Here is a 25,774-nt window from a genome sequence, read left to right as displayed (position 1 = left end):
TCAGACATGCTATGCATTTTTAATTTTCTTCTTGTAGATGTTGGTTCATTGAATATTGCAGTAAACTGACTTGCTGCCTCTTGATTTTACTGGGGATCAACCATAACAGAGATTTGCCGTCTGGATAATACAAAAGCACAGCTAAAGAGAATATTCTAAAAAAGAGAACAGAGTATTTAGAGTTGAAGGAACAGAAATCATTTCATTTCACATGGATACAATATTAAATATTGCAGATATTGACAGTTTTGCACCAAGAAAAGAGCTCAAAGATTTCATCCACAGTGGGTTTCATCACCACTGGCTTCATGCAAAGCACATCATATTTACTCTGTCCAGTCGTCTCACCGCCCCACTGTTTTTATTATTATCCTTAGACTGAAAATCTGCATGCAGTCCCTATTGTGGTGTGTATTGCTGTTTTTCCTGTAATTATCTCCCACTTTTTGTCTTTTTTCCTCCACCTTCTCTTTCTCATCTTTAAGGATAAAGAGTTAAATGTCTTTCCTTCCTTCCTCTGTGTATGTGTGTCCTTCTGTCCCTGAAAATGACACCACCCCGATGTTCCTTGTCAAACCAGTGTCCTATGGATTGGGACAAGGGTCAGCTGCCATGCTTAGTACACTTCAAATGGCAGCTCTGTGCTGGTCCCAGTGAGGGATCTTTTCAAGGCAGGGGACCAGGGTCAAATACCCTGTAAAGTGTGTTAAAAAGGACGTCTTCTTGTGGTTCTCAAATCACAAGTGTCTCAGAAAGGATAAAGCCATGTTTAATGTGCTTAAAATGATGCACTCATGCTGAGAAGGAGTTTTCTCCCCTTTGGAGGGTGAAAAAAGTCAAATGGGCTCCTTAGTGGAAGTCAAATAGAAATTTCATGCTGTTTTGAAGACAATTTGAAAAAAAAAAAGGACTCGTATTTCTAATGTTCGACTCTTACACAAGTGTATGTCCTTTAAAAATGATGGTATCTTCATCTAAAGTGAGCTAATTTGATTTCTTAGCTTAAAGATGTTGTATTATTTCCACACATCATTAATGGAAATGGTCCTTTAAACAGTAGACTTTTACACCATGAAATTCTTTAGTGTTTTCATAACTAATTAGACCAAGGGGGCAATTACATTGATTACCTACAATTATAATAGCTCGGATTTGTTAGTGCCCATTATGTAGTATTTATTCTACAATATTGTAAATATTAGTTGTTCTCACATTGATCAAAACACCAGTGATTACATAAATGAATCTCTGGCTCTACTAAAAATATAAGACAAATAATAGATGCAGGTCAGCTTTACTTGAAATTCCACAGATCCATCTTTACAGCCAAGCTGTACAATTTTTCTCAGCTCTTTTTGCATTATTACATCACCAGCTGCACTTTTGCAGATAGAAGAAGTGATGAGTCCCAAGAAACATGGAAAGTATCGACTCTAGGCACTGGCTATCCATCAGCCAGGTTGGCCTGTGGTCAATATTCCTTAGATCAAAGTGTCAACAAATCACCTTCACACCTCAGAGAGAAACAGAACTGAAAGCAAGAGAAGGACAGAAAGGTTGAAGACAACATGCACGGGTTCCAGTGTAAATAGAGACCTAATAATTGAACCCAAGCTACGATAAGATTAAAAAAGTGAAGAAAATGTGCAACGAGAGACTATTTGGAATTTAAGACTCTCGCTGAGTGGATGTTTCTAAAAGTTATGATAGAGTGACATTTTTGAGTGAAGGATGTAGGATAAGAACAAGAAAAAGATTATTGTTGAAGGGAGAGACAGTAGAGTGGTGAAAAGATTAAATGTCACAAATCATAAAGAACAAGAGAGAATAGTGAGGAAAAGCCTGGAGGACCTCTCAAACCCATTGCTGAATAATGAAAAGGAAAGGAGAGTATTTGAAACAAGGGATGAGGATCTCAGGTCTCAGGTCTGCTGAAATAAGCAGCAATCACACCGATTTGTTCATTGACTCAAGCACAGAAATGAAATGATTAAATAAATTTTCAGCCCACCTTAGCCATGAAAATTAGCATAAAGAAATCCCTTTATTTTTTTATTTGAAAACAATTTCAACAAGATTTATGTCTTGTGGAGGCGGTACATGGTGGCAACAGTAGTCACCATGTGCTCATAGTGTGTGAGGATGTGGTAAATGAGGATCAACGGTGGTGTATTGCATGTGTTTGTGCTGCGTGTCAAATAGTTTGGACTCCACAGGGGTGATGTTTGTTTGGACTGCGTTAATAACCCTCTATTTTCTGGCCTCGCTGCCCTTTTTGGAAGGCAGTTTATTCCCTGTGCTCTTCCCCCCGATGTAAGCCAAAGTCACTTTTGGCATGTTCTATCCCTGTGTGCTTACAGTAATCCCTGTTGACGTTATAATGTCAGTTCCAGGTGAGAGAGCTCATATAACATCATATAAATAAAAGAGAACTATTCTTAAACTATATCTTAAGAACCAGATCAAACTGTTTATATTGTACACCGGTCAGCCACAGCATTTGTATTCCAGATGTAGCACATCACTATAAGACATTTGCATAATGCAGGCCTGTTTGTTGTCGGACAAAGAGTGATCAGCCTTCTTGATACAACCAGTTTAGATCAATCAGTTGACCTCTCTGAGGGTCTTTTATAAAAAGAAGAGTGAAAACAGAAGGTGACAACAGTAAGCATGTAACTCATTTCAGAACACTGCCCATATTAAATTATCATCATTAAAATGGGCATTTTTAGTGCTAATTTAGTGCTTTTTAGCCTGTTATGCTGTGACAACATAAGCTGCAGGTTTACTGGTATACCCATTCTAGAAGGTTCCATCCAGCCTTGAGGTTCCCAAATTCTTCAAGGCGCCTATAGTATGTCTTAGCTTCGGATCTGCACTGATTTCCGTATTTCACTTATAGGAAAAAACAAACACAAGAAAACAAAAACAAACATTAGCAGTATTTATTGATTTTGCATTTAAATGAAATGCTGTCACATCCAAATGAGAATGGTTGGCACTTCCTGCTCAGGCCAGTGGTGACATCACCCCTTGCTTAGAGGAGACCTTTGATGAGTTATCAGTAAACTGATGGTGGGAATTGTTAGGTTGCAGATTCGTTGCATAAAGGAAGTGCTTCACTCTTACTTAATGTGTCAGTGGAGTATGATGACTTGACGTAGCTGTGATTTTGCAATGGTTTGGGTTTAAGCCATAACAAAGTAAGTAGAGAAATAGAATTAGATTATGTTCCACCTATCAAAAGCTTAGGAGTTGAAATAGGCTTTTTTCTAAAGTCTTATAATTAAAAAAAAAACTTTGCCAAAATGAAATATATGGCCCAGAGTCAGTCTGAGTACACTGCCAACCAGCTACAAAAATGTTAACATGGACTGTTGCTATCAATAGATTTTTAGGTGCAAACTAATCTTTTTTTCCCCAGTGAGATTGCACAAAATTTGATTTCACTCCGAGTGTACTGCTATAGCTAAATCTTATCTCCCATCACATTTTACCCCCTCCATCTGTCCTCAGTTTCTGCCCATACTTCAGGGTTCCCCCAGCATCTCTCACACTTGCAGAAAAAGGCAGGCCGACCAAAAGAGAGCAAGAGAGAGAGAGATGGAATATAAGTCTGATATATATTACACGTCTCTTCCAATCCAACATGGCCATTCATCAGAAAGGCTTCCAGTGACAGGCCATCACCCGGCTCCCAGACAGCTCAGCCTGCTGGCTCGGCTGCTGCCGCACGTTGGGGCCACAGACACCAAATAGCCCCTAAAAACAATATCTATATATTTATTACATTTTCACTCAATACCTGCTTCACCGTAAAACAATCTCATATTTAACAATAAACTTGCCAATGTTATTCTTTTCTTTTTTTTTGACCATGTCTTATTCACCCTCCCTCCCTCTCACATCTTTGTCTGTCTTTTTTTGTGTGTAATTTTTTCCCTGCAAGCCTCAGTTTCATTTTTTTTCTCCCCCAGAAAGGATTTTTCTTCTCTTTTTTTATCTTTCTTTTGCGCCTTGTATATCGATGAAATTGGATTTTTCTGCTCTCCTATGGAGGACAATCACAGCAGCAATTGCCATCTTATAGCAAAGTTCCTCTGCTCTGTGAAAGGAAGAAAAACTGAAGAGAGAAAGCATAAAAAAACTGTAATGGCTTCTATCTCAATCTCCATCTCTCCCTCTAACTTACTAGCTTCATCTTCCCCCGTTATCTGTCAATTCTTTTTCCCTCTTTCTCTCAATCTCTTTACCTCTGTCTCTCTTTGATGCTCAAAGTATTTCTACGGGTTTGTGTAACAATAGAAATATTAAGATAAAAACAGTGTTTTTGTGGCAATAACTGTTTTGGGAACACTTCTCTCCCTCACGCTGCAGCTCCCAGCATAATCTCTGATGTAAAACTGGAGACAGAGTAATCCGGAGTAAAAACATGACAGTGTTCTGCAGTGTTAAATTATTATGTCTCCCACTGTTTGCTGTTTTAACCGCATGATGGGATTCTAGGGGATTTAACAGGAAGACTCTTCAAGGAATAGTGATTTAACAACAACGGAGTGGCACATTCATTTACTGAAGAGAAAACGCAGCAACTGTAACTTTCCACTGGCTAAAATCATTAATTCTTTCATACAGCTTTTGAAGTGTCAGCTTATAGAGAACAGCTTGTAAAAATTAAGCCCCAGAGGTGTTGATTTCAGTAATGGCAAGTTTCTAGGCTTTTGGTGAGGTTGATTTTATTCAAAGGTCAAACTAGGAAAACGGGAAAACCTGTCTTGACTCATATCACTTAGTCATGAAAGTGGTTTAGTTTGCTCCACAATCCACACTTTTTTCATGGCCACCAGGTTTTGATGGTTTATTGGGTGTGGTTGTCACTCACCAATAGCTGTCATTACAATACTATCCTACATACTGAAGTAGTTTATAGGAATTAAACTTAACAGCAACTTAACTTTTAAGAGCAGAATTGAACATGTAGGTTGTGTAAAAAAAAAACGGCCAAGTCTACCAATGGCAACAAACTTATTCTGCTTTTGACTTCTTTTTATTGTCATTTCTTTGCTGAGTCGGCCACAGTGCATATTCAAATTGGCCAATGTGTTTATATCCACTTGATAGCATATGACGCAGTGCGTAAAGCAATGTTGTGAAATTATGAGTTTTAGTTTTACTCTGTTTGCCATGTGACATGATAGTGGCCCGTGCTTTATTGTGTCGGTCATGCTTTTCATTCATGTTGCATTGCTAAAGTTGTGCTAACCTAGCATAAGTTGTTCCCTGTCCATTTATGTAAGCAATAAAATTGCTGGGGTTGGGCCAACCTAGCACAGCCTTAGCTAAGAGCTTAAAAGCCTGTAACTGCAGAAATAGTGTCCAAAATATTTATAGAATACAGAACAAGCCTTCATCATTCCATCAGTTGAGACGCATTCAAGAAGGAAGGAAGAAGGAAAGAATAATGAATATTACTCTCTGTCTTCAGCAACTGTCATAATGTCCTGTCACTCTTAGTTTCACTATGTCAGAAAATACTAGAACTTGACTTAGGCTGTAACAGCAACCCTCTATGTGTGTTGTGGCATAACAGAAGTTCTAGAGTATTTGTGACCATTATATGTTTAATATTCAACTCTGTTAAAGACATGTTTTAACATCTGAGAAAAGTGTCTCTGGTTTTTATTTTGGGTCATGACAAAAAAAAATAGTGGAGTAGAGAAAATGTGCTTTAACTTTAAAGAGCATCAGAGGGCTGCATAAATAATGTTTTGCCAGTAAATTCACTCATTATATTGCTATATATAGTGTACATCTATGGTCTCAATCAAAAGATAAATTCATCAGTCCAATTGGTAGCTATATTAATGCATGCTCCACAGAAAGAAAAATTCACAATGTAGATTTAAAATAAATTAAATAAAAGTTATTTTTTATTCATACATGCTGTTTAAATTAATCGGCCAAATAATCAGTTGTCAGAATTTTTTTCTTTTAAATATCAGATCAATATCGACATCGGACATATGTGGGTTGGGTTCTATAATAGATGTCACTGTGCCATCAAAGAAGTCTGGAACACAGAGTTTTAAGGTTGGAAAGTTACATAGTGCGTCTTTAACAAACATGGGCTTCAGTAGCATGTGGAAGATCCATACACAACCACAACAGCCTGGTCACCAGCTTGGTCACGCACTGCTGTGGGATGGCATCCTATTCTTCAACCAGCAATTGTTGCAAGTCAACCAATGTGGTTGTGCTGGTCTTTCTGACATTAACAACATGGATGGGATCGCCTCGGCATGCTCAGACTTCAATCACCCAATTCAATAACTGACGCCAGACAAGAGTCAACAGCAAAATAAGCTGTTTGGCAGTGGCAGAGAAGATTTAATAACTTTTTCATGGGTACAAGCCACATACTCAACTTGGCTGCTCATCACACAAATGAATTTTCCTTCCAAAAGTGGCATTGTTGTAAAAAGAGCTGAACAGGCTTTCCAGTGGTGTAAAATCCATTCTTACAACATGGATGGAAATATTCCATCATTCCACAAAATAAAAAGTTTCTTATTTTTTGTGCTTAACATTATAATAATACAGCTCTTATGGGGAAATAAATTGGTATTTTGAGAACTCGGCTTCTCCTTTTTGATGGATGTTAGATAAGAGGATGGATACTGCTCTCACTGTGGTCTGTTTTTAGTAGGGATGCACTGATATCACAATTTTTTCAAATGTAAGTACAAGTACTTACATTTGAACATTTGCTGATACCGAGTACCAATATGAGTACTAATAAATCCCATTACAGTTCACTGGTAGGGAGTATGGCCCAGAATGCCTGATGCAATGACTGAGTTGCATGGGTCATTGTGTAAATGTAAGGCTTTAAAATTGCCAGAATGTTCATATATAAGGAGGATGAAGTGGTTTTTGGTGGATTTGGTTCACTGCTGTGACAAAGCACCTCCATGCCAAGAAAAATGCTTCTTTCACCGAAATATTACCAAATTCTGATTTTTAATATGGCCTGAGGAATAATTTTGTTGTTCTATACTTTAACCCTTTGGTGCATAGTGCAAGATATTATTTTATAAATATTTTCATAGATAAAGTAGATAAATCAATACACTGAGTAAAAGTTAAAATAAGATGAAAAAAACAGAAAAACATCCATATGCATGTCAGTAGAAGTAAAATATTTTATTTAAAAAATGTGGTACTGTTTTGTAATAATTCATGCACCAGAGGGTTAATGTGTTTTTTTTTTTTTAATTAACACTTTAATTCTACAGATTAATGTTTTTGTTTTAACACGATTAACACTTCTCTAGTGGAAACAGTTTATGCTTGTGAGGAGGATGCTTATGTTGCACTGCATCTAAAATTGTTTTTGCAGTAAATGCAGTTAGTGTAAGTAGTGGGCACCTGTTCCTTTTACATAAAGTTTTTTTTTTTTTTTTTTTTTTGGAGTTTTACATGCTTAGATGGAAAGATCTGATTGTTGATGACCCCTGAATCCCCTGAGTCTTGTAATACCCTTAAAGAAAACTTTAAAAGTTAATTCTGTTTTCTGTGTGAAGAATAAGCTCAAAACATATTAACTAGAGTCCTAGCTTCCCTTATGATCACTGATCAAGCTGCACTGAGTCACACAACTGATGTCTCGATTTTTCTAGCTCTGTGGAACCGTAATATTGGTCATGGTGGGGCTTCTCCTCATGTTGGGTCCTTCTGCTCAGCAGCAGATAAGACATAGAAGCCATCAGTAAAGAGAATTATTTGTTTTATTCATTAAACATTGGAAGATTTTTCTCTAAATGGAGCTTCAGCATGCGTTGGGGTGCCGCCTCTATCTTCTCCATATCGCAGCAGTGCATTAGCAGTAATGACTTAATTTGTCTTCGGCAGCCCCCTACCAGCATTCTGTTTTGCTCCAGATGAGCTACAAAACCTTGTGGAAAGCAAATAGAGTAAATGGGGTGAACATAAACAGAAGCCATTTTATTCAAGAAGTGGTAGATACGCGATTACACAAGAAGGGATTACACTGCACCAAGTTATTCCGGCTACGTGGTATTGTTCATCCGGGGATGAAACAGGGTTAAATGCAGGTTAAAAGCAGGGAGGTTGTGTTTTGTAGTTGCCAGAATTTTGATAAAAAAAGGAATGTTTCTGTCCAGACTGAGCAAGGTCTGTCTTCTCAAGGTCTTGTAAAACTTTGGGGTTAAATCAGTTGGAACAACAGCAGGACATCACAATTTGAGACCACTCAGTAATCACAGAAATTATGCTCTTCTCTACTGGTGGGTCCCTGTTCATGCCTCGTCACCGGGGTACATGTAGACGCTTTCACATGTGCTTCCACACATTTTTCCATGCAATATGTTTTATGTGTTTAATTGTGTGCAAGTAAGCGAGTATATTTGGTGTGTGTGAGCCCATGTATTGAAAATGGACATCCAATCATGGACACACATGATCTTTTTGTCCTCTCAGGTGGATTAGTGTGCTGATTAGTGCCAGCTCTGCCATTTAGGCAGGTGTTATTACTTATACTTAATATTCCAGACAGAGACCCAAACATGGCTCGGACTATCTCTTCTCCTCCAGCGGCTTAATCTCAGCACTCAGGAGAGATCTTATTCTTGTCTCGTTAGCATCCCCAAAGATCCGCAGTTTAGTCTGGGAGTAACTTTATGTTTTAAATCATTCTTCCTACCTCCAGACACTTGCTTTGTTGAAACTGAAAACCCCTTTTAAGGCCAAATGTTTGCCAATATACCCTGAACTTCCAAGTTAACTCTTAAAATGGGAACAGACTAATGCAGACTCAGATATTCACCAGAGAAATTAGGAAAGTGCTACTTCTTTCCACATATATCAATTCTATGCAGAATATTTGAGCTCATCAATTTTTATTACACTGAAACACATTTTATACATATTTGAATTTATCAAATACAATTTTGGCCACTTAATATTCATACCTGAGGCTTATGGATGCAAAGAATAGCAAATCCATATTAATGTAAAAAAAAAAAAAATCCAGTTTCTCTGCACACTGTGATAACCTGAAGTACTCTGAATCCAATGCAGTTCATTTATACAAGTGTCTGTCCAAATAAAGAGGACTCAAACTAGAATTAGACCTTTTGTCAGTGTCATGTCCCATCCTGTTTTACCTCTGCAACACATGACTATTGATCTTTTCAGCAGCACAGTTCATTCTTATTGATCTTTTCTGAACTATGATGAATGTATTCCCTGCATGGAGGTGAAGTCAGAGCAGAAAGCAGCCAAAAGCTTAAAGTTCTCACATTCATGTTGTGTCTGGAATAAATGCAAGATGATTTTAGTATTTGATATCTAGAAAATGAGTGAGTTGGGTTCTGACTTTTTCTATTTTTCTATCTTTTTTTCTTTTCTTTTTTTCTTTGGGACTTATTTTTCAACATTATATGAAGGTCTATTTATATTAGCTAATTACTGTAATAGAAGTTTCTACCATGGTTGCATTATTAGTGATGACTGTTTTTCTTCTATACAGATAGTTGTGAATACTTCTATTCATTACCTTTCCTTTCCTCATAATTACATAACATAAATGCATAAAGATTACAGCTTTTGAGTCATGCTTTTTTATCAGCCGCTTTGTTATTGTCACTGTTACAGCTGAATAAAAAAAATCATGGGGTCATACTACTGAAGCATCTTGTACTATTTATATTCTTTTAAACCTCAGACTCGCTCACTGCAGCCTGTTGATTGAATTGGTCACGCCACTTTGCCATCTGTCTGCTCATAAGAACTGACACCATTATTTGAGCTGCTGCCACTACTTGAAAGCCTCAGTTTCACTTATAAAATATGTTACAGCTCAATGCTCAGCATGACATCTCCTGAGTTTGCTTCAGAAAATATTGTGCTAAGAATGCAGCCAAACAAACCTGGGAGAGCTGGACCAACATGCATGCAATAACTCAATAGCTATTAATGAACTTTATACCTATAAGTGTAAGTATTTATCATAAGCAATACTAAATAGTTTACCTGATTAATGGGAAAGCAGCAGTCAGATTCATTCAGACATAAAGTTTAACTTAAATGTTAAACTTTTTTAAAATTAATTAACTAATATAAGTAGGTACACATGTAATTTTGCATTTTACAGTAAAGGCAGTACATTGGGTATGGTTAACACCTAAGAGATTAATAAATAAAATCACAAAATGTAGGCAGCTCACCCATAAAATCCATTACTAGATATTTTCCTAACATTGTCTTTTTTTTTTGTTTGTTTTATTTATTTATTTATTTTCATTAATTCATTTATTTATTGCCAAGCATCCCAAAAGTACAGATCATTAAAATGTCTAGCCCCCCAAAATTAAATAAAATGAATATTCTAATCATCTTACCTCAATATATCCCCTTAGACTGTAGTTGCATCACCATGCCTCATTTCCATGTATTTTCTCTTATAAATGTCATTTGCATGCCAACATTCTGGATACATACAGCAGGGTTCAGAAAAAAAAGGTAGCATTGTTAGCTTCTAATTTCTAACATGTGAAAAAAATTTAAATTCCATCTTTTATTGACAGTCTTTGATCATTTCCACAAATTTTAAGTTTCTGGAAAAATATTAAGAAAGTACTGTATTTTATTTAATTTACTTATTTATAATTTTTTTTCAGTGCTAATGTTAAGATATTGGACTCTGGTCCGATTTATTTAACTTATTTTCTGTGTAGTGCATCACATCTGTGGGAGTGCTTACAAAATCATAGAAATAAATAATATGAATTTACACAGTCTAAGTAATAGTTAAATTATTCTGCAGAAGAAATCTTTCAAAAACTTTTTTTTAGTTTTTTTTTAATGAGCAGTAAAGAAAGGGCTTACCTTGAGCATCGAACTTACAAAGCTGTAGCTGCTACTCAAGTGACAGTGACAGTTTGATTACTTAGGAACATAAATTAGAATTTATTAAAACCATTGATATCTTTGTCCTTCAGACTTTAGTTTTTATAAAGACACACTGTTTCTTTGATATGACAAGGCTGAGATGGTAGCAGATTAATTTTATCCAGTCCTCTTTGTGTTTGGAAGTGGGAGGCCATGTTGCCGCTTCAGATTTATTACATTTCATATTTATAACCTTGATGAGGTTCCTCTGAGGTGCATCCACTTTGCAAAACCTCAGATTCTTAAAATTTTGCCCAGTTGTCTATGATTTAAGATGTAAACAAACTCATCACTCATCACTTAACCAGCAGCTTCATCATCATTAAGGGATGGAATGAATTTACCCTACAGCGCTGTTTGCCTTACAGCTTAACAATATTTTGGTATTGAAAAGTCCAAAACAGTTTTAATTTGGATCCCGCTCTTAGTATCAAATCTTATGTATTACACACTTTGTAGGTGGGTTATTTAATGATTATGTAACGGAAATGTTATTTCTACTTTTGTAAATATTCTATTAATATGAAAAAGAACTATACAAGCAAATGTCCTGGATTCCTCCACCAAAGCCATTTAAATTAGTAGACACTACCCCCTCCGTCAAACTTCATACTGCTCTCAATCATGCTGTCTTACACACTTTACAACTTCTCTTAACGTGATCATAAATGTGCATAACAGCCACTGGGGGCTGACAAGAAAGATCTTCCTGGGCTTGTATAAATGGTCCAGGAGCAAGGTTATATGGTTGTGCTTGAGGAGGTAATTTAGGTTGAGTGGTCCTGCTATGGGTTCATTTGCTACAGGTCACAGGGGGATTCTGACCACTGGTCTGTACATTGTTGACTAGTGACCCTGTGGCCTTACAGGATTGCTCTCTGTTATTACAGGAGTCTTTTGTGAGAGGATAAGGACAAACACTCATAATTCACACTCACACACACACAGGTGCACAACCCACATGCTAAGAAATCAAGGTATAAGAATGGTCCCAAAAAAGGTAGGTAGGTCACTCCTACTTGTGGAGTGAAAATCTGTATAACAATAATTGTATATATATATATATATGTATATATATATATATATATATATACATATATGTGTGTGTGTGACCGTTGTGTACAACTAAATTCGAAAATGGAAATTTGTGTTATTATCCATTGGAATCAACCAGGGGGTTTAGGGTTAGGAATTCAGAATATAAAGAGAAAACCCAGGCATGCAAACAGAAAAACCACAGCAAAGATTTGATTCTAAACCTTCGCTTGCAAGACGCCAACCTAAAGTCTAAAAGACAGTCTCTTGGTGTTGCTGCTGTACCTTTGGATACAGAACTAAAATCCTCATTTCTTTATGTGCAAAGCCTCAGTAGAGGAATAAGATTTTTTAAAGATTTGCAAATCTTATACTTGCAAAGATTTACTCAACTTGTAACCTATGTTGAGATCAGTGAACTTAATTGTATGTATGCTTCTATTCATGTTCATTTAATTTCGAGTTTAAGAGATGAGGCAGAGCTGCATGGATTTCTTTCATTGTATCCCAGTAATGAAAAAACATCATCCTGCTTAAATGCTTATTTTGGTCTAAAAAGTTTCTTTTTTTTGTAATGTTAGCTAATAATCAAACTCTTATGCATCTTTGTCACTCATTGACTCTTCTCCCATCTTTACAGAGCGCTCATTTCTACAAGGTCACCACGGAGAACTACCATAAAGCAGCAGATCAGGTTAATGCAAAATTCAAGTAAGTTCATACACTGTCAGTCCTTCACGTCACTGGTTTAAAAACGAGAAAAAAGTAGAACTAACTTTGTGAGAGTGTGCTGACACTCATCCATCTACAAGTTTCCTATGGTAGCTTGCAGCAGCCATGAGCTTCTCTATGATGAGTAATATGAAAATGAACATAATTGATAACTACAAAACAGGAGGAAGCTGTAATAGATATGCATTTAATTAACTTTCTGCTTAAAATTTTTGCTGTTTAAAACATTATGAGGTGATTGATGTCAAGATTAGGTCTGGAAGCTAAGGTAGATCAGATGATTTTCTACTAAACATATAAATTGAACCTAAGGATTATTTGGATGTTAAAGAGATAAGTGATCTAAATAACTTGGAAACTGGCACTCTGAAATTTGTAAAACAAAAAAGAAAGCGTATTAACTTTTAAAAAGTGTTTTTGTCTTGTGTGGTATGTATTTTTTATGATCTTGTGCGTCATAGCTAAAATGGAGCATTCACTGAGGGAAATATGTCCTGATGGACCACTGAGTATGCTATTGAATTATGTTAGCCACATTCCAACCTACATCTTTCAATCAGAACCACATTAGGCTGCCCATTAGCTGTTGTTGATGATGCGGTTCACTGATAAGACAGATGATGGTTAAGAGGACTTCTAGTTTGATTTTAAACTTATAATAAGAATACTTTATTTTGTACCTGTAAAAAAAAGGGAATAATTTCCCACATTAAGACAGAGAAGACAAAGGAAAAATGAAGAGTGATGCATTACTCAGTGCACACATTTTAGCTTGTTTGTTCTTTAGGGATAGGAGGTAATATTAAACGTCCAAGCTGTCATGGATGTCACTTATATCCTACACATAAATGTAACTAAAGAAGTCTCAAAATCCCTTCCCATTCATGTTCCATCTGTCTTTTTAATATGAGGCCATTAGGCTCCATAGTAATGTAGAGAAAGTGGATGAGGAGCCTGTAGGAGGTGGGGTAAGAATGGGCCTTGGCTCTGAGCTCACCTCCAGGGAGGCTAGGCTAATTGTGTTAGCTTGTCATTAGCCAGGGCTAACACTGGGATCATTGTCTCCCTCAGAAATGTTGGAAACTGATTAGCCTAGCCCACCAGGGGCTTAGCGCTAGACTGGTAGAAGCCAGAGCTTAGACTTCCCAAATTATATTAAAGGAAAGAAAAAAGATACAGTGGAATAACATTACTGCAAAATGACAGTGCTAACTCACAGCCAGCGTTGAGCTCATGTGCGGTTAGTCATGTGACACAGGGTTTTTTGCACCGAATACAGTGATTGGTGGATTTGATTATAAGAGGTGCATTAGTAGGCTTGTGACTGGATTAAAATAGTGGAAATGCAGTGGAGGGTTCTGCACGCACATGCACACACGCATGCACACAAACACACACACACTGTTGAAATGGCGGGAACGTCTGTTGTTACTAGATGGGAGCAGGATGCATTGGGGGGATCAGAGCAAAGGGTTAATTGGATTTAACGGGTGGTGTTTGGCCCGTCCTTGTTTATGTGCACGAGTTCATGCATAATGGCCTGTTTGTATCCTCTCATATGATGAACAGCTTTTGTGTGCACAATGTGTGTTTCCACAAAGCTCTTGTGACAGAGACCCTACAGAGATAAGATGCTATCTATCTCTGTTGAGTAATAAGAAGAAATATTTCTTGTCTCACAGAGGCTTTTGATTTCCTCAGAGCTGAAAATGTCCCCTTGAGATAAAAAAGGATAAAAAAAAAAAAGAGCCGGCCGATGCTTTATTCATTCTTGATAGAACCATTACCATTTGATATGTTAATTTGAGGATCTAGAGTGTTAGAGATCTTTTTTGAAATGTCTTTATTTCCTACTGTAGCTCATATCAGTGCCACTGTCTAAAGACTGTAAAAACTGATATAAGCATGCTGTTTATTATAGATGACCAGATGTGGTTTAAGACCAGATGTGGATGTCTGTCAAGGGTTATTGCTTTTTATGGCAAGTCAGGTTTGAGGAGTGGGTCAGAGTTCAGAGGTACATTACTGTCACTGACCTACACAGCACCTTTTCTCCAGCTCGATGCGCTTCACTACAGAATACAATTAATTTGTTATGAAGCCTGATTGGAAGTCAAGCGATTTGTTCATTACCAGATATTCTTCAGCAGGTAGCCGTGGCGCATCTGTTCCATTTGTTTCCACTGCCCACAGTGATCACTTTTAATGGTGATGCTGAAATAAATTAAAGTGTTATAGGTAGGCACTCAGGAGTGGTCAGGTGTCTGGACGCAGCATGGGGTACAGTTGTTGTGTGCGATCCAGATGTTCCCTGTTGTTCTCTTGCGCTATTCCCACTAGAGTTTTCTGAAAACGATGGAGCTCTCCCAACCGGAATGCTACTGCATCACCATGCCCTCATTACATCCCCTCATATACAGCCACACACTTAAAAAGGCCCATACACACAATTATATATGGAGGGATTTGTGCAAATCTAAAGCCTTTCAGACTTTCAGAGGACCAGTGATGATAATATAAGAAATGTTGGGTAATTTAAAGCTGAGCTATAAAAAAAATGTTCCCTAATATTTGATATTATGTAGGCTGGGTGTGAGCAAACATTGCTAAAACTGAAAATAGACTCCCCTGAAATCTGAAATCACAATAAATCATAAAGCGCAGGGTATTTATGTACTTTCAAAGAGCTAGAGAAAATGCATTTATTAAACATTTCTCCAGCTTATACATAAAAACGCTCAACATGTCCCAGATAATGTATCTTAGAGACATAGATGTAGCATCATAAGCCTATATTCACTTTTCCTATGATGCTGATTGTAGATACGACCCCCCCTCTTGACTGCAGAAGCAGATCTATGTTCTGATTTATATGCCACTAGTTGTTTATCAGGGTCTGATGCATTATCACACTGTCCTGCTCTGAATGCGTGACCTTTACTGTGGAACATGTGTGTGATTCTGCACACGAGGACGAATACACACTTGTACATCTGGATATCTGCGCTGTAGCATGTGAGCATAATGTGACTGAATGTTGCTTTAGTTTGAAACGTAAGCCTGACAGGGATGGAGAAAATGTTAGATGTGCGATTAGGAGAAAAGATGGAATGAAGAAACCTGCATGGTCCTGAGTCTCTTGTCATGGCTTTAAACCTCTTTGTTAACGCCGTTCGCTCTTGGTTGGACCCAGGTCCCAGCTGATTTGAGATGGGACGGTGACATCACATATTGGTGAATAGCTGGGTCTGACATGACCTTGTAATACTAAAGAGCCTGAGACTACCATTCCCCTTCCAAGTCTCGATAACTTGGACTCCTAAGTATTCTTCTAAGGTTGCACTTGTCAAAGATCGGATGACGAAGTCTGTGTCTTTGCACTTAAGCCAAATATTTTCAGTTTCAGCCTGCACACTGCCACAATCATCCCTCTCTTTCCTTACTACGGCTTAATATTCCCTTCCCATTGTCTTGTTTTTTTCTTTAGCACTTTCTCAGTTGACAATACCAGCAGCCATGCTTCTTGCTTTGTCTCTACACACACAAATGCAAGGACAAAGGTGGAACGAAGAGGAGTAGAGCAAAACTTGTTGAACGTTAATGGCTTGTTTTTCTTCAGAGCACTGCTGTGCTTTACCGCCTTGGCCTGACAGTATGTCTTCTCCATGAAGAAAGCTGAACCCACTCATTCTTTTCTCAGCAACATTCAGAAATAAGTCATCTTTTTTTTCTTTTTTTTTTTCTTGAATTCACATATTGCACCAAATTAGAAGTAAAACCAAGTAATTAGTTCTTGGGAAAAGTTTTTAAAGTTGGTTTTGTGGCACTGATATGTTACAGTATATGATTAGGTTTGTTTCCAAGATCTAGTTTCATACAAAACCCACCCCTGCTTCTAAATCTGAATAAGGAGCAGTGAGATAGGTTTTTCTTTTTTGTGGAAATTCAATTGTTATACCATCTCAAAATGAATGAAATAATATTTTAATGATATTTAATGATGGGAATAAATATCTGAGAGAGATAATTGCAAGGGTGTGTGCTGTGTTTTTTCGGTGCAGCAGTCGGTCAGAAGGCATTATAGACTGAGCAGTGTACTGACCCCTCTGTCAGGTGAGGGTGAACCACAATTTGGTAGCTAGGCAACCTGGGCACAAGGACAAGATGGTGGTCAGCTAAAGAGACAGAAGTCAATATCTGCTTTAAAAGCTCCGCTTTTGGTCTTAAGAGCTTTGCTGTCCTGGCTGTAAAAAGCCGCACACAATTCAAGGGACCTGTGTGGGCGCACACACAGATACAGTGCACGTACACACTGTTTAGTGGCATATTTACTGACTTTACTGGACTGAAAATGGCTAGGAAATCACTCACATCTTGTCTTTCTGTATATTTTTGTCATATACTGTTAACATGAATGAAATAAAAGTACCAATTCGCTGTGCTGACAAATGTTGACATCTTTATGAAGAATCTCTGTTTGATCAACAGGTTTGTTCAACATTATAATATAAACATGACAGCTTTTTGGTAAGATGTTGTGATAGGAATGTAAATCATTGGTACAAAGCCAGTCTTTCTAGTCACGTTAGACTCTTGTAAGATCCTTGGGAAGGACAGCTACATTAAGATTAATCAGGCAGTCTTCTGAAACCCTCAGCCTTGGTCAGGGTTAGATTCTCTAGCAAGACAATTATTAGAAACATACAGCTATTGAGGTCAAAAAAGGGTTAAGTATATTACCTGTTTGATTGCTATGATGTCAATTAAAGGCCTTTGCACTGATTACAGAAAGGAGCCGAATAATTTTCAACATCATATTTTCCATATAAAGTCCAAAGGAAGCAAAAAAAAATGTTAAATATGGATAATTAACATCTGAAATAATGTTTTCCCATTTGATATCTGATGCATATTTTATTACAAGTCAAATGGAGTGTTAAACAGGCCATATGTTAGCAGGTTTTTGGGAGATATTTCAGGTTGGATTTCTGCCTGAGGCCAGCCTTGTAAGAGTATGTATACAGAAGGTCAGAGCGGACACTCACTCAGCTGCTTTTTCCTCTCCCACTCATCCTTCTTCGTCTCCCTCAGTGCTCACATAATGTAGAAACAGTGTTTTCTGTCTTAATTTAAATCTTTTCTCTTCCTCCCTGTTCGTTATTTGCTGCTCCTGCTCCCACCTTAACTCCGAGTCCCTCTTCAATCTTCAGAAATTTTTATCCTTCACATGTTTTTTGTTTTTTTTTCTTCTTCAAATCTGTCTTACTCTCTTTGCCCCTTGCTTTTTACCTCTCAATCTCTTATCCATGCTGATGGATTTCACTGCAGGGGGTCACTCAGGTCCCATTTTAAAAAGCAGCTTGAGTGAAATGTGTGTCATTTTTCTCCTTAACTGGATCATTTGTATTTATTTACTCCTCTTATTACTGACGCCTGCCTTAACTAGAGAGAACATGAGGGCTTTTTAAGGGGGAACCGGCACCCACCCTTTAACCCTATTAACCCCAGAGCAAACCCAAATGATGATAAATAGACAACGTGGTGATTGGGAACGCAATCTGTGGTCTGCGAGTGTAATCCATACCATTGATGGAGTTGCAGCAAGTGTTTCTTTGGTGTGTGTAATGTCTGAGCAAAAGAAGGAGTTACTGTAGGTATGATGTGTTGCCTGCTCTTTAGTAGTGATGTTAGATTTAAAGTAAATGTCTCATTCAAGTTTTAAGAAATCCCATCTTCAGTTCTCCAGCTGCAAACATATATGCAGAAATATTATTTGCTTATTAAAAAGCAAACTTAATTCCACTTGGCTTTGTGTCTTTGTGAAAAGCTTTTATGTGACTATCCAAGCTTCAGAACTGTAATCTTGTTATTTTGGGGGCATTTCGTGACTTTATTAGAAAGATGACAGGAAATAACTGAGAGATTCAAGACACCCCCCCCAACCATTTTTCATAGAGATGTAAAGAAGATGGTGCTACTCAGAATTATCTCTGTATGGACTCTATGCCAAAAGCCGTTGAACGCCATGTGTTATGAGCATCTGTCCTCTAATGAAAACCATCACACAGAGAAAGTTTGCAGTTTGAGTCTAATATGGTTTAGTAATCTATTCACTGAGGATAATTTCAGTATGAAGCAAAATAAAGTCATCAAGCACTGAAGATGATTTTTGTGGTGCTCTCCCCTTTTCATGAAGGGGAAACCACAAATGAGAGGTGAAACTTGCACATTTGTTAGACAATTACTGATGTCAATCAAATATTGACAATAACCTGATCTACACTCTGTAATATCAGACGGAACCAGCAAGTCATAAGTCAGTTTAAGGTTTTTCTGAACAGATTACTTGAATAAAACACCCTGAATTTTAAGTCAACTGCTTATCATAACCATTTCTTTATGGCTTTATCACAGCCATGCAGCACAAAACAAAACAAAGACAATTATTATAATGGGAAATCAAGCATCACCTGTTCAAAATATCTACTTGGAGGTAGTGGACAACAGCTTGAGATGATGTGGACTCATCCCATTGCACTTATTTTTCTTCTTCTTTGCCCAGAATCCTGGCTTCTAACTCACTTTTTCTGTTACAAAGGTTCTTACTTGGCACGGGTAATAAACCTGTACTGGATTCAGCAATTATCTGGTCATTATTACTCAGCCAGTGGGGCTACAACCTTTGTCCAGCATCATTCTAGATGTAGTACATAATCAGCACAAAAGATGTGCCCTTGCTCCTGAATGGAAAACATTTACAACTTTTGGGGATATCAATACTTTCTTGGAGAAGACAGTGTCTTTTTCTTTCTGTTTTGTCCCTGCTTCGGATGTCTGTGCATTTATCTGAAGTCCTGCATGTCCCTCTGTGCTTTTCCCCGCCTTTGTTCAGAGTTGTAATGCGTCTGAAATTATGACAGATGAACATACCGGTTTCCACACATGTCTCACACTTTGTTCAGCTATCGAAGCATGCTGCAGCTGTAACAGAGATCTATGAATGTCGTTTTCGTGTCCGATGTTATAGCAGATGGTAGTCATGGTCGATATATGTTGGCTTGAAAAATGGACTGGTACTGTTCCTTGCACAGTCCATTGGCATAACGCATGCATATTGTATGAAAATCCAGACATCGATCTCAGCATGTCCCCCCAGCTTGGAGTCAATATGTTCTTTGAAAAATGTACCGGTAGCCATAAACCCATCAGAATATGTCCTGGGTATGGAAATTTGCTGACCTGGGCAGCAAGAGGCTTGAAATAAGGAGCTGTATTAGATGATATACGGACACCTTTAGGATGGAGACGGACTGTAGAAGGAATAGGCAGGTGATCTGTTCTGCTTTACATGTTCAGTTTCTCAGCTTCTCCTACAATTCTCTTCTCCTGTTCAACAACCCTCTCCTTTTTCTATGTGGCATATCTCAAACACATCTCTTTTGCAGTTCATTCTCACCCTTGCTGTTTAGTTTGTTTGTTTTTTTTGTTTTGTTTTTTTTTGTCTTTGTGATTTATCACACAACTGTAATGTAGATATCTAAGCCAACCTCACTCCTCCCTCTCATTCTTGCTTCTGTCAGTGGATCAGCCCCACAGGGACTTCGTTTATGTATGTGTGTGTGTGTGTGCGTTGGGGGTTGGGCTGGATGAGGAGTTGTTATAGAGACCTTTACTGCTACTGATGGCAATGAGTCGAGACCCCTATATGACTGTTTAGATTTACTATCTCAGGGGTAAAGTAGAGCAATGTGCTTGCTTAAACTCAAGCACTGAGAGCAAATAATAACCAACTGCATGTGGCTGCATGTTTCCTACCATGTGGAGTTTTATTAAATATCTCACAAAGCCCTGGGGATTGAGAGAGGGATTAAAGGACAGAGAAATAATAACAAGATATAGATTATTTTAAAAAAAAAAAAAGAAGAATGAGAAAAGGATTGGGGGGGTTGGGAACATTTATTAGCAATGACTGGTTTTATAACCTGGAGAACTGCATCATTGTGTAAAGATTTGATGATTAACAAGCAAGCTTAAGACATTTATCACTTCTTTCTCTTTTTCTTTTTTATGTTTTTTGTTGTTTGGGGGGGGGGGGGGGCTTCATTTACAGTTTTAGAAGAGAAAATTCTTCTAGGTTTGAAAAGCTCACTACTCATTGAAAAACAACATAAGACTTAGAAGGAAAGGGTCAGGCACTCATCGGTCAATATGGTGAGCTCAATACCTTTTTAACCTTTATGGAGGTATGCCTAAAGCTCAAAATTAATCTGGTTAAAACTGCAGGGAGGATTACAGGAAAGCCCGTGCTCTTACTCCGCCAGACATTTTTGAGAAGTCTACTTTTTGTCAGGCCAACAGGAATTTATCTGACCCCTATCATATATTGAACTGTAGATATGTGTTAATGAAATCTGGGAGGCGCCAGATCCATTTGGGTAAGCATAACCCTCATTCGCCCTCTAAGTTAAACATGTTACTACATATTCCTGCAGCAAGGCTCTGCGACTTTAATTTTCTTTAGTTGCTTGTGTGAAGGAGAGAGGTGTTGTTTCTTTTAATGGATATATTAAGATGTGCATGTCCTTTAAATTATGTTTGTAAGTTAAGCCAAGCGAATGACATGTCACTAAGTGGATCAGCTAAATTAGTTTTCATTGCCATGTCTTGTTTGATCCTGTAGATTGTTTACTTTAAAGACAGATTTTTTTCCACCTGTGGGATTCAGTGAAGTAACCTCAACCTTACGTGTTGACAGAAAGACTGTAATTATAAAGTAAGACCAAACCAGTGTTGCAAAGCAATGTGTGTGCTTCTGGCCCTCACCTCTTTTTTCATGTCCCTTATCTTCTGTAAACAAAATTAAAAAGAGATTTCTTTTTTCTTTGAGAATTTGATGCTATGTCTTTGCTGCTCAGGTTACATGGGAGCTGGATGATTCATGGTTGTTTTTGACTATCTTTATAATAAAACAATTCCCACAGTGGTAGACTCTACCAGGACTTTAACTGCGTATACCCATAAATAACTGCTGTACCTTTAACATAAAGAGCTTAATGTTTGCCTTATTACATATATATATATATATGTATATATATAGCCATTTTCATAATGTGACGTCTGTTTTTGCACGCACTCACTGCTGTTTAACATCCAAGCAGTCATGCTATAGTAAATGACATGAGGGCATTTAATGTTAAAATGAGGAGGAGGGAGGGGAGGTAATAGTCATTCTTTCTCAGCTCTGTGCAGTTGGCAGCAGGAACTTAATGTTAATCTTAATGACAGATGATAGAGGATGCAGCGTTCCACCACAGTGTGTGTGACAGTGTTATTGTCTGTATGATTAACTCCACCACATTCTCATCCCCTTCCCCTCAGACAGAACCAGAGAGCAAGCAAAAATAGAAGTACTACTGTTTAGCTCCTCATCAAGAAATGCTCTTCATTTCTATCCAGCCTCCTTTTCCCCCTGTCTGTCTGTCTTACTCTCTTTGAGGCCATTACTGGTGATAAACACCATGGTTTGTATCAGCAGGATGCACCTGGCATTAAAATGAACGCTTAAGAAAGTAATTAGTGGGTGTACATGGCTCCACTCGTCCCTGTAGATGCCCATAGGCGGTGTAATAAATGAGGGCCAGGATCCATAGGAATAGGATGGCAGCAATTTCTGCCAGCACTGCTGTCATCGTTCAATACCCTGACGCAGAGCAATGGCCTTGTCATGCCTTCTAGCAAATGACTGAATCTTGCCTTGATAGATCTACAAATTCGGAAGCTTTTCCACTCCCAACTGCATAATGTTTCTAGGTAAATGTTAGGTATTATTCAAGGTGGACCATTTTTCCAGAACAGACAAATCTTACAGAAATCGGCCAGCATTTTTGAAGCATGCTTATTCACTTCATTGCAGACAGATGAAAATATCTCATCTTGACATGCTAAGAGTAATATTCATGCTTAGCTTAGCATGAATTTAAGAAGGAATTTAAATTGCATTGCACATAAAGATAGTTTACCTGAGCCATTAATGATGCTGTTAAATTTGACTCAAAAGGATAAGCTGTTTTATTTACTGCAGATTCTTTTAAAAAGTGACCGCTTAGCTCTGCAGCTGTTAACCAGTCTCATTGAAATATATTGATTGATGTTTCTGTATAGAGTCAACCTTTCATATTATCATAAATTGTCACTGACCTGCGCTGACAAGGACTCTATAGATTTTAGCTGTGCCGCTAACAAATTTCACCATGTGGGCGACGCACATGCGTACACATCTCCACTGCAGCTTCCTGCTGCATTGCACCCCAGGTAATGACCCATGCGACCAATCCCCCGCTTTGCATCCAACAGGGGGCAATTTCTCTCTCCAAGATGCAAATCAAACAGCTGATTCAGACTGCAGGGGTTCAGTTTCACCCCCCCTCCCAATATTCCTTTGAGATGTCCAGAGTTGCTGATGGGCAAAAATCTTTGTCTTTCATACCCATGCTAGATGTGTTTAGTGAGGCAGATGGACCTTCCTGAGCACTGATGTGAGCAAAATGATGACACCACCATTAGCATAATAGGCCAATAGGCATGTGCATGCATAGTCGTTATGGATTTTTATAGGGTGTGGGCAGAGACAGACAAAAGCAGTAAATGCTGGGCATGACAAACGGACTGGTGGGATGTCCAACTGCTGAAACGGAGTAAAGCATCCAATTTTAGCAAGCATTTAAATCCCCCAAAAATCCCATTTTATTACATTTATGTGTAGCATTGCATGTCATTAAAAGTGGCATCATCTGGATCACACCAGCCTAATTAGCAGCAGCTGTTACAAACCTTAAGGAAGGCCATGAGCAAGCTAAGTTAAAGTGATGTGTAGCCTAGAGTGTAAACAGACATATTAGCTTACAAAAACTTACATATGAATGCCAAAAGATTAAATTTTCTTTGTGATGCAGTCCACAGTTAACAGACGCAGTTTGAAAATGAAGAGTTTTTCCAAATCAATAGATTGATTGCCTAACACCCAAGTGAATGATCTGTTTTGTCTCAAGAACTTCTTAAAGGCTTTTTATCAGTCAGACATGCAAGACTAATTTACCAGGAAGGCATATTTGGCTTGCAAGTCTTAATCTCATCATCATTATCTTCATTACATTGTAACACGGAAGGCTTGCCGAGATTAGAATGTCGCTCTTTTCTTGATGTCCTCTGAATTACTCTTTGACTTGCAGCCTCTCCCCAGTGCAGTCCCGTGGCAGTGATGGATACACCTTTTCAGTGGATAAAGCCATAGCTGGATTTTTTTTTTTTAGAGGAACCCTCTGGCCTCTTTGTTGATATGTTGTGGTGCACACAGCAGGCTGCAGACCTTTGACCTTCCTCCCAACGGATACAGTAATGCTTATTCTTGCCTCAGGTGTTTTTGGCTGGAATGGCAGTAATAAAAAAAAAAAAAAAAAAAACTAACTAAAAGGCAGGGAGTGTACACATTGCAGTCTGCAGCATAGTTCTGTTGATTCTAACTACATGAGCTCTATTAAGATAAAAATGATCATTTTTGTGCTTATTTTCTTAAGAAGCAATATATTTTTCTATTCTTTTGTTCTCAGCTGTTATATCTCATATTACTGTTAACTCTTCAGTTTCATCCTCCCCTCTCATTCAACACCATGTTTATCATTTTTCACACTATTTTTTTCTCTTTTTCACCCCTGCAGGAGGTATGAGGCTTATCCTGTGTGTCCAGACCTTCAGGGCCAGATCCTTGCATGCTACAAGGAGAATGTTGGAAAAACCTTGAACTGTTCCAACATAGCAGCTCTTTACCTGCAGTGTGTAAACAATGCCAAACAGGTATGTATTAACCAAACTAAGGTAATTTCTTTAAGCGTTATTGTTACTGTTACAGTTGTTGCTTTCCATATTTTTTAGTTAGTGGCCTTTTTTGTAATGCAATTCTAAATTTGGATATAGGCCTCATTCCTGCAGATCACAGCTAGAGGCGACTCATATGCTGCATCCTAAAGAGATGTAATTTAGTGCATTCAACAAAAACATTTTAACAAATCAGCCTCAGCATTAAAAACACTAAGCTAATATAATGCAAGTCTCACTCAGGCCTTTCTACAGTTGTGGCATTAAGACGGGCTCTCTTGGGTGTTGAGTGGTGTCTGGCACCAGGACAATGGTAGAGAATTTTTTTTTTTATATTTATTTATTTATTTTTTTTGTGTGTGTGTGTCTGAAGGTTAGGGCCTCTCTGGATGGGGCTTGTTACACTGAATCCCGAGGATGCTCAATTGGATTGGGATCTGGGGAGTTTGGATGCTGGTCAAAGCTCTTTGTATTTCTCAAGCTTTACCTGAGCATCTTTTAGTGGTGTGGTCGGGCAAATTGTCTTACACCTGCTACAGATGCAGTGAGCAATTGCCATGGGGAATATGCTTGGGCTGCAACAATTTTTAAATATGCAGCATATGTAAAAGTAGCATCCCTAAGAATGCTAAGAGTCAAGGTTTTTCTCGCAGAACATTGCATTTTGAAAGGTTATGAGTTGGACATAAAAACAGCAGGATAGAAATTTAAAGTAAAATAAGTAAATTATTTATATATATATATATATTCCCATCCCAGATGGGGTGAGACTCAAAATTTATCAAATTAATTAGAGGCATTGTGATTAATTAATCTCGATTAATCGCATAACAATATTTCCCCCCAAAAGTAGATTCTTTTTATTTAAATGGATTTTAGTGGACGACCGAATCAAATAATAGACAGACATTAATTTTGTAAACTGAAGCTCTAGTAATGTCTGGAAAAATGCATTTAATTGCATTTCAATTCAAAACAGTAGAAAAAGAAACTGAAAGTTTCCCTGGCCAAAACTGAACAAACCTCAAGTTAAAGTGCCATTATAAGTACTTTAACTAACAGCTCCAGCTGTTCTCTTATTAAGCTTCTACAACATGTTACAGTACTTTTAAGTTTTAAAATGTTTTCGTCCACACTCTTCATAATTAGACATTAATATCTG

General features: G+C 37.8%; 1 protein-coding gene across 6 annotated transcripts in view; it reads left to right on the top strand.

The window, feature by feature from the left end:
• chchd3a (coiled-coil-helix-coiled-coil-helix domain containing 3a) overlaps positions 1-25,774 on the top strand; it is an 82,436-nt gene that overhangs the window by 49,514 nt on the left and 7,148 nt on the right. For all 6 annotated transcript variants that reach the window (XM_041977810.1, XM_041977809.1, XM_041977808.1 and 3 more), the window contains 2 exons: positions 12,650-12,720; positions 24,456-24,591. In XM_041977810.1, the coding sequence (XP_041833744.1) occupies positions 12,650-12,720; positions 24,456-24,591 (207 nt within the window). The remainder of the gene's footprint in view (positions 1-12,649; positions 12,721-24,455; positions 24,592-25,774) is intronic.

This window comes from Melanotaenia boesemani, chromosome 23 (genome assembly GCF_017639745.1).
Source record: "Melanotaenia boesemani isolate fMelBoe1 chromosome 23, fMelBoe1.pri, whole genome shotgun sequence".
Lineage (NCBI taxonomy): Eukaryota > Metazoa > Chordata > Actinopteri > Atheriniformes > Melanotaeniidae > Melanotaenia > Melanotaenia boesemani.
Note: the sequence above shows the minus strand (reverse complement) of the source record. Positions and strands in the feature narration are given on the sequence as shown.